General features: G+C 28.7%; 2 protein-coding genes across 4 annotated transcripts; one reads left to right on the top strand and one right to left on the bottom strand.

Annotated features, from left to right (window-relative positions):
- Positions 1–510: 510 nt before the first annotated feature.
- LOC114933288 (uncharacterized) lies at positions 511–8,675 on the bottom strand. 3 transcript variants are annotated; one of them, XM_085486493.1, is made up of 2 exons: positions 8,451–8,675; positions 511–2,021 (listed from the first exon to the last, which is right to left on the bottom strand). In XM_085486493.1, the coding sequence occupies exon 2, from the start codon at positions 1,476–1,478 to the stop codon at positions 792–794; it is 687 nt and encodes a 228-aa protein (XP_085342619.1). In that variant the 5' UTR covers positions 1,479–2,021; positions 8,451–8,675; the 3' UTR covers positions 511–791. The 3 variants fall into 3 exon arrangements, with proteins under 3 accessions (XP_085342619.1, XP_085342618.1, XP_085342620.1); XM_085486492.1 differs by lacking the exon at positions 8,451–8,675 and adding an exon at positions 4,047–4,199; XM_085486494.1 differs by lacking the exon at positions 8,451–8,675 and adding an exon at positions 3,215–3,523.
- Positions 8,676–10,387: 1,712 nt separating this feature from the next.
- LOC114929140 (uncharacterized) lies at positions 10,388–12,395 on the top strand. The gene is made up of 4 exons (XM_029300594.2): positions 10,388–11,045; positions 11,122–11,484; positions 11,565–11,868; positions 12,003–12,395. The coding sequence occupies exons 1-4, from the start codon at positions 10,911–10,913 to the stop codon at positions 12,257–12,259; spliced, it is 1,059 nt and encodes a 352-aa protein (XP_029156427.1). The 5' UTR covers positions 10,388–10,910; the 3' UTR covers positions 12,260–12,395.
- Positions 12,396–12,792: the final 397 nt, after the last annotated feature.

Raw genomic sequence — 12,792 nt, forward strand, 5'->3', positions numbered from 1 at the left:
CAATTAGTTTTACATATTTACAGTTTTATTATTATCATTATTATTATTAACTTCAAATAATAATAATTACATATCGTACATACTTGCAATGATATATTACGGAAAAGATGTCTCGAGGTAAATATTTTCTTTATTTTTTAAATATTAAGAATAAGTTTTAAGATTAAAAAACATACAACTTTCAAATAGAAAAATCTTTTACTAACTTACAAAAAACTTTTGCAAGTTTCTATGTAAATATTTCTATAAGCTAATTAAAACTAAAATAATCATTAATAGTTATATTAATTAGATTGTATCACATATTGCATTATGTATTTGCTTGCGTCTTTTAAAATATTACATATATTACATATATTACATATATTTTTGATGCATATCGTATATCTTATCGAACTCTATAAAATTTAAAGGAAAACAGAAAAAAAGAATAGGAAAAAAGTAAAATCCTTATTCAACAGTATGTGAAAATAATGGAAATATTATATAATTAAAATTTTTTAAATTAAATTTTATATATAGGTATTTATTTTTGATGATCTTGATCTACAAGAAAGATTAGATCTTATCTTTCTAAGATAAGGCAGCATAATATGAAATAGTAATAATAATAATATACGAAGATAATATAAACTTATAATAATATCACATAGAAGTCATGGAATGCGGTAATTATACATATATTACATACGAGATTAATATGCAGAATAATTAATCACTATCCGAGGTTTCTAAACCTATTTCGTCAACATTAATTATTAATGCAGGTATCTTATCAATTATTTTATCAGCTAAATAGTCGATCTCCCACATCTTTTTTTTTCATTTCTAACTTGTCTAATAAAATTACTCCAATATTCAGTTGTCATTTGATTAATACCTTGTTCAAGTAATAATTTTACATCTTTTAAAAAGGTTTTATTATTATTCTTCACGTATTCCTTAACCATTGACCACACCATTTCAATTGGATTAAGTTCACAATAATATGGAGGTAATCTGAGAACTGTTTTATTGTCCTGTTTTGCCATTTCATCTATGACATATTTATCAAACCTGTTTTTTTGTAACGCAACAATTTGCAAAAGTTCGGCCTTTACCATGTCTTCTGATATTTCTTTTCCTTTATCTTCTAACCATTTTATTATTTCGCATTTTTTCCACGAAGCATTTGGCAGTTGTTCCAATTTCACGGAATGACACGAAGCGTTGTTCATAACAATAACAGCATTGTCGTCTAGTGATGGTAAAATATTTTTGAACCATTTGAGAAATGTGTCGCTGTCCATCTCATTGTGATGATCCCCGATATATTTCCTCGTTTCGAAATATAGAAGCCCGCCAGGAACAAAACCAACAGCACTGCCAATATGCAGAGCAGCAATTAATCGTTTGCCTTTTTTGCTTGGATTAGCTGATTCTGTAGTCAACCCTCGGAGAAATGCGCTTCCATTATTAGATTCAACTGTTTTATCCATCCAATCTCTATTCGTGATGTCATTGAGGTTAATCAAAGTCTCAGCCACGTAATAAATTTGCCGACCCTATTCTCGGTATCTCTTAATAATAGTCCTCAAGTAATTTCTCCTCCAAATAATTATATCATCTTTTTCTATCAGGTTGCGATATTGGACAGTATGTATAAAATTTAGTTCCTTTAACAATGCGTGAAAGGTCGATCGTTTAAAATTGGGAAGACTTTCGTCAGCGTTTACGGCTTGTAAAATTTTATTCAATGTTGGTAATTCATTATTAAAATAAAATTCGTGAACTTTTCTCCGTATAGCATTCTTGTCACATTCGTTAATTTTATCTTTAATAATTAGGCGACGTTTCGTTAATTTTGGAGATAAAACCTCTGGTTTCATATTCTCCATTAATGTATTTTTTATACTGTTAATACAAATACCCGTTTGTTTTGACTATTGAATAATAGCATCTTTCTTGAACATTGTTGGATTGTCTTTCTTCAATTTTTTATATAAATCAATAATTATGAGCTTCTGATTGATGTGGACCACCTGAAAGTATACAAATGAAAAATATACATTACAAAAAAAAGCAATACAATATATAATTTTAAGTTGCTATGTGAACATGTTAATTTTTCATAAACATTATATTATCGAATTATGCAGAATATTTCAACATTTAATGTATTTAGACATAAAGAACAAGTTAGTTTTTGTTATGTATGAATTTTTCAATTTCAATCAAAACAAATTTAATGTATTGCCCAGATAATCAAGTATGCCCAAATAACGTATAAAAATAAGATGCTAGCAATCAATGCTGGTTCTTTGCTAGGAATATGAATTAAATGTTTGAGTAGCATGACGTTAACATTTTGTCATAATCAAATGCTCAGCTAAAGAAGAAACATATCAAACAAGCATACTGTTAACAAAAAGTTAGCATATAATGTTTTTAATTTGCTAACAGATATAAATATGTTGCTATCATTATGTCAGCATTAATTGTCAACATCTATTTAATTCTAATGCCAGCATAATGTTTAAAACGTGTAAATGTTTCATTTCCGACATTAAATGTTAGCAAACAATAGCACAATAGATGACATAGATGCATAGTAAAATCTTTGTTAGCAACATGAAAGCAATTTGTGTTCACACTACTAGTTATCTGGGTGATTTGACAGCTGATGAGAAAGTTATATTCAATTGTTTTGGCACTTTTTAGTTTGAAATTTCAACACTGCACACACACAAGAAAAATATATTTTAAAATTCAAAAATTTATTTGAATAGAGTCACGAGTAAATATCTATTTACTTGATACATATAAATTTTAATATAATAATATCCCAGATAGCAAGCATATATCATTTTGACGTCAAATGATATCATATATTTAATAATACCAGTTTGCTACTTGGGATTACTTCAATTAATGTTTTACTAAAAGGCTCTTAAATGTGTAATATATATTAAATATAAATAATATAGATGCAAAAGTTAAACGTAAATGTTAGTACGCCAATTTTGGTGAAATTATAATTTTTCATTGAAAAGCTCAATAAAGTGTGCTCAAAACATAAATTATATATCATAGAAACAAGGTTGAGTAAGTTAATGATTTTTTAAAACTGAGTTAAAAGAGTTAAAATTAGTTGCTTATAAAATTAATTTAGTTGAATTAAAAGATGCATAAACAAAAAATTAATTCAGTTAAAGTTAAGTTAAGATTGAATTACCTGAAGTTAAATAAAAAGTTAATTTTTAAAAACATTATTTATATTAAATTAGAATTTTGTTTGTTAATTCTTTTGAAATGTATAATAATAAATATAACAAAAAAATTTGGATTTTTATATAGAAATATATTTTTTGGTAATTACAATTGATGACAAATGAACATAAAAATCAATACTTTAATTTAAAAGTAATATATGTTTATAAAAAAAAACAATAATGGTATTTAGAGATAAACAATAAATTTAACTTAGAAAAAAAAATTAATAAGTAAGGTCAAAAATAACTAGTTGAAGTTAAAACCTAATACATTTTAAATTACATTTTAACTAAGCTAAGTTAAAAATTATTATAACATTTTTACTCTTTTTTAACTTTTAACTATATATAATGAAGTAGTTATATATTACACAATTCTACAATAGTAATAAATGTCAATTAAAGCAAAAATCATCAGGCCAAAACATAACCTAAAAGGAAACAATGTAAACAATATTTTAGTTCTATTTTTTTCACACGCATAAGGCTGTAATAAAGTAAAGGAAGAGAGGTGCTTGATTCTCCGCTTAGTCAACAATTCTTATGTGTACTATATATATAATAAATAAGATCCATTTGTCATCAACAAAATGTTCATTCATGATTATTCAAACAATTGTGCGTGAACAAATACTATAAAAGGAATACTTTAACTTAAATTTAAAAAGAGAAACTATATATATATACAGCTTTCGATGTACTACAAATTAATAATTTTAGGCTTGTTTTCTGCACTAATGAACTAGTGCACACTGGTGCAATAAGTTAGAATGAGAGAAGTATATTTTGTCTCACTCTAATAGCGTTTTCGATTGGGGTGCACTGGCTGCACTGAATGTCAGGCGCGTGTTCGATTGGTAGTGCCAATGCGCACTTGACTAGTGTCACAGATTAATAGACAGATCGCCAAAGGCCTGCCTAAAGAAGAGACCGCCATCTTCGTGCGATAGACTTTGCCCCTTACCGACACACTTTGCCCCTGGTTCGAGTCCGTGCTAAATTCGTAGACTTGAACCAAAAGACTTTGCCCCTGGTTCGAGTCCGTGCTAAATTTCGTAGACTCGACCAAAAGACTTTGCCCCTGGTGCAAGTCCAGGCTAAATTCGTTTGACATTACCAACAGACTTTGCCCCTGGTGCGAATCCAGGCTAATTGATCATGAGACCAATTTGAGAGATTTGGCCCCCGTTGTGTGTGTGTGTGTGTGTGTGTGTGTGTGTGTGTGTGTGTGTGTGTGTGTGAGAGAGAGAGAGAGAGAGAGAGAGAATATTTTACATATATGCATATATATATAAAATTTATTAAATATAAAAAATATATTTTTTACACATAAAATGTTTTTTTATTGAAATAATCACGATTTTAAATGTGATATAACACAGTGTTCAAAAATTTTTTAATTAAATTTTTTAATTAAATTTTATTAAAGAAAATTACTTGAAATTTTTTACATTAAGAATTTAAAGGCTCCTTATTCTCTTGTAGAAATGTATCACTACGCCAATTAATCACTTATTTTGAGTATTTAAAATACTATAATATACAGTAATTTAAGTATTCGAAATAAAAGTGATTAATTACTCGAAATAAGTGATAAATTGGCGTTACTAGTAATAAATTTCTATAAGGGTTGAAATAAAGTATAAGAGATAAATAGGCTATATGTGAGCCGTATGCGAAATGTGAGATGTAAGACGCATATTGAAATTTAATTTTTCGATATAACTTTCAAAAATGTACACAAGGTACAAAAAATTAGCTTGGATATTTGTAAAACTTAAAATTGGGATTAATTCTCAATTCTATTAATTAAATTTCGATATAACACACCTTACATCCGCGCACGGCTCACATATATATAGCCCATTTATTAGTGCAATTTTTAAGTTCCTTATTTTTCAAAGTTCACCTTTTTACGTTATCAAATATTTTTACGTTTTCAAGAATTTTATATTTTTACTTACCGCAGTTTCTTATCCAAATGTAAAATCTTTTATCGCAGTCTATAAAAAATTGAAACAATTTACAATTTTATGATATAATATTATTATTATTACAATTTCTATATATATGCACATCTGTCAAATATCGTGATTTATTTCACATTATTATTATCTATTTTAATAAAAAAAAAAACAAAAACACTTGCAACAATCAAAAATAAACCGCCTGCCGCGAACGGAAAATGCCAAGAAAGCACGCAATTTCCGCGAATCTCGTAATTTTTTTGAAAAATCAACAATTTCAACGAAATTGTAAATTCTTCAAATCACTGCACAAGTATAATTCACAATAATAATTTTCAGTAACTACGATAAAAAATCGTATACTGAAAACCGCAAACGAAAGTGCAATGGGAGTAGGAGTAAAGTCTGTGATAAAATTAATTGGCAATAGAAAATTAATAATTTTCAAATAGAAAAATTTTGAAATTACCGAGGATTTACAAATAATAAAGTAAAAATATTAAATAATTTATGTTTTCGAATTTTGCTCGCGGAGAGGATCTTTAAAACAAGATTTTTAGAAGAGAGGACCTTTAAAATATAAACAGGCAAAAACGTTGGAAAAATTAAAGCGCGCGTTTAAACAGATAAACGCAATGAAATAAATACGCAATTGTTTTTACTTATCGCTGTAAGCTCACAAGCTTCTGACGTGCTATACACTTTTATATAATATATACAAGGTGTCCGGTAACTAACGGACCAATGATTAAGGGCGGATTCTCTGGCCAATTTGGAGACGATTTTTCCTTAGCAAAAATGTTGAGAAGTCAATAATTTTCGAGTTATAAGCGATTGAAAAAAATAGGTTTTTTGAAAACTAAACGTTTTGGAGTTAAAAGTCTAACATAATTACATTCTTCAGTTAATTTCAGGTAGAGTTTACTATAATAAAATTTTAATTTAAGGCTTAGTTATAAAGATACATAATGACAAAGATTGGAAAGTTGTAAAAAATGATGACCTTTTTCGACATTTTCGCTGAGGAAAAATCGTTCCCAAATTGACCAAAGAATCCATTTGTAATCATTGGTCTGTTAGTTACCGGACACCCTGTATATTGGACACGAGTTTCGTTTGTTTCAGATTCTCGAGAGTTGAAGTAGGAACATACGAGTATCATATATCGTTTGTGACTTGCCGAATGAAAGCAAGACAGAGAGCGAACGAGATGATGAGCTTAATAGCTCATAATGTTATAAATAAATAAATAAAAAATTATAACCTGACCTACTAGTTATTGAATCTTTTTTTAATAAAATGTTTCATTATTATTATCATCTAAGTCTAAGTCGTTTAATTACTTTTTAGTTTTTTAATAATTAATTTAATTTATTCTAGTCATTTTTATATGAGAAAAATAATATCACGTATACGTTTTATAATGAATTAATATATTTCGGGAATCGAATTATATATTCTTAATAATATAAAAGTGTTCAAAAATTATATTTGACTTTTAATTTTAATTATTTTATAGCAAAGAGTTCCGAAATCTCTTACACACATAATGGGGATTTTTTTCATCCATATAATTCGCAATTAAGTATATATGTTAATTATTAATTTTAATAAAATAAAAATTAAAATTAAAGGTCAAATATAATTTTTAAACACAAATATATTAAATTAATTATAAAACGTATACCCATGATAGTATTTTTCTCGTACAAAAATAATTAGAGTAAATTAAATTAATCATAAAAGATTAAAAATTAATTAAAGAATTTAAACTTATATTTTATATAATAATAATAAAACATTTTATTACGTCAAACCGTCGTCAAATAATTAAATAAAATTTGCTAGTTACGTCAAAGTCAAGTTTTTTAAGCTTATAAAACATTTTATTAAAAAACAGATTCAATAAATATAAGTACATGTTATATATATACTTATATTTATTGAATCTGTTTTTTTTATAAAATGTTTTATTATTATCATATATAATATAAATTATTTAATTATTTTTTAATTTTTTTATGAGTAATTTAATTTGTTCTAGTTATTTTTGTACGAGAAAAATACTATCACGCGGGTATACGTTTTATAACGAATTAAATATATTTATGTTCAAAAATTATATTTGACCTTTAATTTTAATTTTGTATTTTATTAAAATTAATAATTAACATATATACTTAATTGCGAATTATATGGATGAACAAAATCTCTATTATGTGTGTAAGAGATTTCGGAACTCTTTGCTAAAATAATTAAAATTAAAAGTCAAATATAATTTTTGAACACTTTTATATTATTAAAAATATATAATTCGACTCTCGAAATATATTAATTCATTATAAAACGTATACGTATTAGTATTTTTCACATATTAAAATGATTAGAATAAATTAAATTAATTATTAAAAAACTAAAAATTAATTAAACGACTTAGACTTAGATGATAATAATAATGAAACATTTATTAAAAAATAATTATAATAGGTCAGGTTAATATTTTATTTATTTATTTATTTATAACATCATAAAATTCTGTCCTTTCCGAAATACGCGAACGCTACGAAAAGATAAATCTCGTACATGCCGCCGGACGAGTTCATGAGCATGAGACGCTCTTATCTTGGGAACGTATTAATAGTTACTGCATTGACTACTACTACGATATGGCGCTGAAATCAGTGAGAAATGCTGGTCTCTCCTTCATCCAGACCTTTGGCGATCTGTCTATTAATCTGTGCTAGTGTTGCGTGTTCGTTTGAACGCACAACACTCGCATAGTGCGCACTCAGTGCGCACTAAGTGGCACGAGATATTTTGACGGTGCCAGTTCAGTGCACTGGATGCATGCAAGCAGTAGGGCATTCTTTTGAACGAAAATTCGACATAATGAGCAATTCGGATTTGGCTCTCTTTAATATTTTGGAGACATTTTTGGAATCTTCTTCTAGTTCAAGCGAGCAAGAAGAAATAATTACAACTCTTCGAACTAGAAGAATAATTCCAAAAACTGTAAATTATGTAGAATGTGTGAAAAAAATGGATAATGACACCATAAGTGTTATATCTTTTTATATAAACATCGAACCTATACCTTTTTTTAAAATATAATTAATGTACTTAATGTAATAGCATTTTTATACTGAATAATAATAATTTTTATATTTGTCATACGTGATATTCTTGATCATCTTCTATATTTAATTACATATAATAAAAATCATTACTTAACTGAACACAAGATGTCGAGGTTACTTTTTCGTTCTTCCCGGAATCTAGTCAACTCAAGTGGCACTGAAAATTTCGGCGTGTTCTTTTTCACCTGCACTATTCAGTGAAACCCATGGAATTTGTCCAGTGTTCGTGTGAACTGAGTGCGCACTGGTGCGCACTAACTTTTTCCCAATCGAAAACGCTATAACTTATTGCACCAGTGTGCATTATTTTATTAGTACAGGAACAAAAAACAAACCCTTTGATTCATATCGATTATTGTTTACCTGGGTACTTATTACGGTTCTTTGGGTAAGTTTGCTCACGAGGTAAAAATCACAAAAGTGAGAGATTCACTAGGTTGTCTACGCTTCTATTGGTCAAAATCTAGTGAATCTCTCATTTTTGTGATTTTTATCTCGTGAGCAAACTCACCCAAATAACCGTAATAGGTACCCTGGCCTTGTTTGTTTCTCCATCGAGGAAATTCTAAAGTAGATAATTCCAAAGGATCTTTCATAGGATCGAATTCTTCTTTAATAAATACTGTATCTTCTTCTTATCCATTATTGTATAAGATTTTGTAAATACTTTTACTGGCAGAATACTCATCGTTATATTGAATCGTTCAATATTTTGGGAATAAATAACTACAAAACAAATGCAACTCTAGCTATTTCGGCGCGGATAAAAATGAACTGCGCATGTGCGAATGAAATACGTAACCAATCACGACAGTGCCACAGTACCGTGACAGTGCTCTTATTCTGTCTTATTCTATGCAGAACAGTTTTATATACGAATTTGTATTTTTATATCAATCTTTTCAATTTTATTATTTTAAAATAATTCCCAGATAGCAAACGTGAGTCATTTTGACGTCGAATTAGTGGTAGGCGATGTTAAAAAAAAGCATCGATTCGGAAATAATCGATGCAAAATAAAATCGATGTTTCAAAATTGATATTTTGCCAAATAAATCGATTTTAATCGATTTTTTTTATCGGGACAATGCGCGCCTAATTTAAATAGCTGCAACTAAAAGGAGAAAAAACCGGCTAAAAATTAATAAAAAATTAAGTAAAGTATTATTTTGCTTTTATTAATATTCCTATTTTTTATTATTTTACTTCTTATTTATGTATATACAAAATTAAACATGGAATATTGATGTTCCTCGTAATGGTTTGAATGCTGTATGATTTATAATTTTATCTTGTTTCTCTTATGATTCCAGAGTTGTATCTGCCTCCTTCAAATACATATCTATACAAAGAAAATATTTATTAGTTCTATGTTTATAAAAAAAAGATAACCGAATAAAAATAGTACAATGAGAGTAAAGGTAGAAGCTTGAGAAACAGGTTATAATTTTTAAAAACCCAAGAAATTTGATATATTATGCTATATTATTAATTCCTGCAAACATATTACACATCTTGTACATAATTTTATGTACAGTAAGAACACATGCTTCTTATTTCGCGAAGTGAAGGAAACATCGATGTTATTTTTTAATAATCGATTGTTACTCAATGTATCGATCAGCAAAAACATCGATTAAAATAATCGATGTTGTAATAAAAAGTATCGATTTTCTAAGCATCGAGTGAACATTGCCCACCACTACGTCGAATGACGTCATCAAACATATTAAAATGATGTTATTTTGACGTTTAATCATGTCACTGTAGTACTGCTTGGGTTCTTGAATTAATATTTATTCCTCTAATATTATATATATATATATATTTTTTTTTTCTATTTAATTTTTTTCATTTTTTCAGGTAAATATAATGAACCCACGAAAGTTTTAATTTAATCCGTGACCTATAAATAATTGTGCATCAATTAAAAATTTGAAAATTTTTCTTAGATTAACTTCAAAATTATTCCTTCTTATTTAAACAAAAAATATTAAATCACGACAGTTGTAATAAGGACTAAATTTTTGGGGGTGATGCTTTTTTACTATGTACGCGTATATACGTCATTGAATACCGGACTTAACAGCACGTCGTCTGCTGTGTATGAATTCCAATATGGCAGTTTCAATTAGGTGGAGGAAACATCAATCAGAAATCGCGACGCCACATTTGCCTCTATTTATATAGAGTCCAGTGTCGACGCTTTAACTTGAGGGTTTCTATAGTATATTCTCAGTTCTTCGGCTTTACCTAATTTATTTAGTTTTGTATTGTTTTGTGCTGCGTGCGTATTGATAATAAAATACAAAAAAAAAGAAAATTACGTTTGCCAAAGTCAAAGGATAAATAGTTCATTATCGGAGGTTTTAATCTAATCTCTAATTTTATAAATATTAAACTGATAAAACGCGTTAGTTATCAGATATGAGTTTCGCAACATGACATATTATGACGGTGCGAGAGAAATTTAACCTAAATAAGGATGTTCCTGACATAACGTAATCGGTATTACTGTCTCCGGTTGCCTACTAAATCTTGTTAAACGATGAGCGATGCGTATCAAGGGCCTGCTACTGTTGCTGATCTGCATAGCAGGAAGCAGCATCGTTTTCATTGCTTTCAGCAATCAGCGACCTTCCATTCAGACTCTAGTGACGGAGACTCACAAACAGTTACGGAGCTTCCAGGTAAATATATATTGATATCGTTTGACAACTTTTAAAGCATTTTTTTGTCGTATTAATTACATAATGTCGTTTCAAGGAAAATTTGAAAGACGTTGAGGAGAAACGTCTGGTGACAGATTCCAAATATCTTACGTTGCTTGGTCTGGATGGTCAGACAAGCACTACACCGGTCAGTCTCAAGCCTCAAAATGTGACAGTTGTGTCACTTGTAAGGCCTGGAAACGAGCAATATATTTATGGCTTTGTTAGAAACATCAGCCATTTTTTGCCAAATAATAGTATTGTGATTTATAGCGTCGGTTTGAATGAAGATTCCTTACAAAGTATTAGACTTGCTTGTAACTCTACAAGATGTAATGTGATTCACTTTGATCTAAGCCCATTTCCTGCTCACGTCGAAGATGACACACTGCATGTTTATAGACCTTTAGTTATTCAAGTGAGTAGCAACTTCTTCAACGCCTTTATAGGTTTTTTTTAAAGAGACTCATATTGATTAAATCATGCTTTTTATCACAGACAGCTTTAAATACATTAGGTAGTATAATCTATATGGACTTAAATGTGCGTCTGAATTCCTCAGACATTTCAAAATATCTTTGTCCAAAATCTGGAATCTTGACTTGGCCTACAAGGCACGCCATTAGTTCCCTAACGCATCCAAAGATGTATGAATACTTTCATGCCTCCGCTGAGAGTTTTTTCTTTCTCCCACTGATTAGAGCATCATACTTAGTAATTAGTAATTTTAAAAACATTAGGGAAAGTGTAATGCTGCCTTGGGTCCAGTGTGCATTGACGAGAGATTGTATTTCCCCTATTGGTAAATACTTCTTGATTTATGCATTTACATAGTTTCTATCATTTCTATATTTCTCTCAGTAGATATATATTATTTAACATTTTTTTAAAATTTATTCTCTAAATATTTAAATTTTCTTAACTAAATTTTCATAGGTGCACAGTCAGCGGGCTGTAGGTTCAATAAAAAGCCACAGTATCGGTACTCCGGTTGTCACGCTTACGACACCTCTGCATTAAATATAGTACTTGGATTGCATTTTAACTTTGATGATACATATTACGTACACAAGGAGAGGGAGACATATTTTAATAAAATCCAGCCTGAAGAAATTACCGAGGAGTACCTTATGATCACGCGGCAAAATAATGCCACCGAGACCAATGCTAGAAATTTCATAATGGAGCATTAATAAGCTTTTTTTGATCTCAATTTACTTTAGGTAATACGTCGAACAAGCACAACTTAATTTAAGATTATTAAGCATTGAATTAAATTATAATAAATGAGCAGAATGTGTGACCAACAATTCTGGATTTTCTTTTCAAGGGTATCGAATCTTGTCTTTAAATCTTGGATCCCTTACCATTTCCTTCTATATATACAGGGTGTCCCGCAATGTAATGTCCATACTGAAACTGTGTATTCTTGGTGTCATTCTAAGTAAAAAAAAATCTGAATACACATATACCCTAAAGTCGATTGTTTTAAAGTTATAGTGAAAAAATGCAAATGTAATTATTTATTTATTTATAATTTTTAATTATTATTTACTTATTTATTTATTATTTATTTTCTTACTATAATAACTCAAGAAATTGTTTTTATGTCAGTCACGAAAGTTCGATTTTCGGTTGCTGTTTAACGTGCGGAAAGTGACTTATTTCTCAATGATTCAACATATGCCTTACTTTGTCGCACTAGTACGAGAGATCTTTGACATCT

This window comes from Nylanderia fulva, unplaced genomic scaffold (assembly GCF_048542155.1).
Source record: "Nylanderia fulva isolate GAGA-0341 unplaced genomic scaffold, ASM4854215v1 Scaffold44, whole genome shotgun sequence".
In the NCBI taxonomy this organism is placed as follows: domain Eukaryota; kingdom Metazoa; phylum Arthropoda; class Insecta; order Hymenoptera; family Formicidae; genus Nylanderia; species Nylanderia fulva.

Coding starts and splice junctions, on each gene's coding strand:
- LOC114933288 (XM_085486493.1), bottom strand. CDS start 1,478: ATGGATAAAACAGTTGAATCTAATAATGGAAGCGCATTTCTCCGAGGG.
- LOC114929140 (XM_029300594.2), top strand. CDS start 10,911: ATGCGTATCAAGGGCCTGCTACTGTTGCTGATCTGCATAGCAGGAAGC. Junction 11,046..11,121: donor AACAGTTACGGAGCTTCCAG/GTAAATATATAT, acceptor TGTCGTTTCAAG/GAAAATTTGAAAGACGTTGA. Junction 11,869..12,002: donor AGATTGTATTTCCCCTATTG/GTAAATACTTCT, acceptor AAATTTTCATAG/GTGCACAGTCAGCGGGCTGT.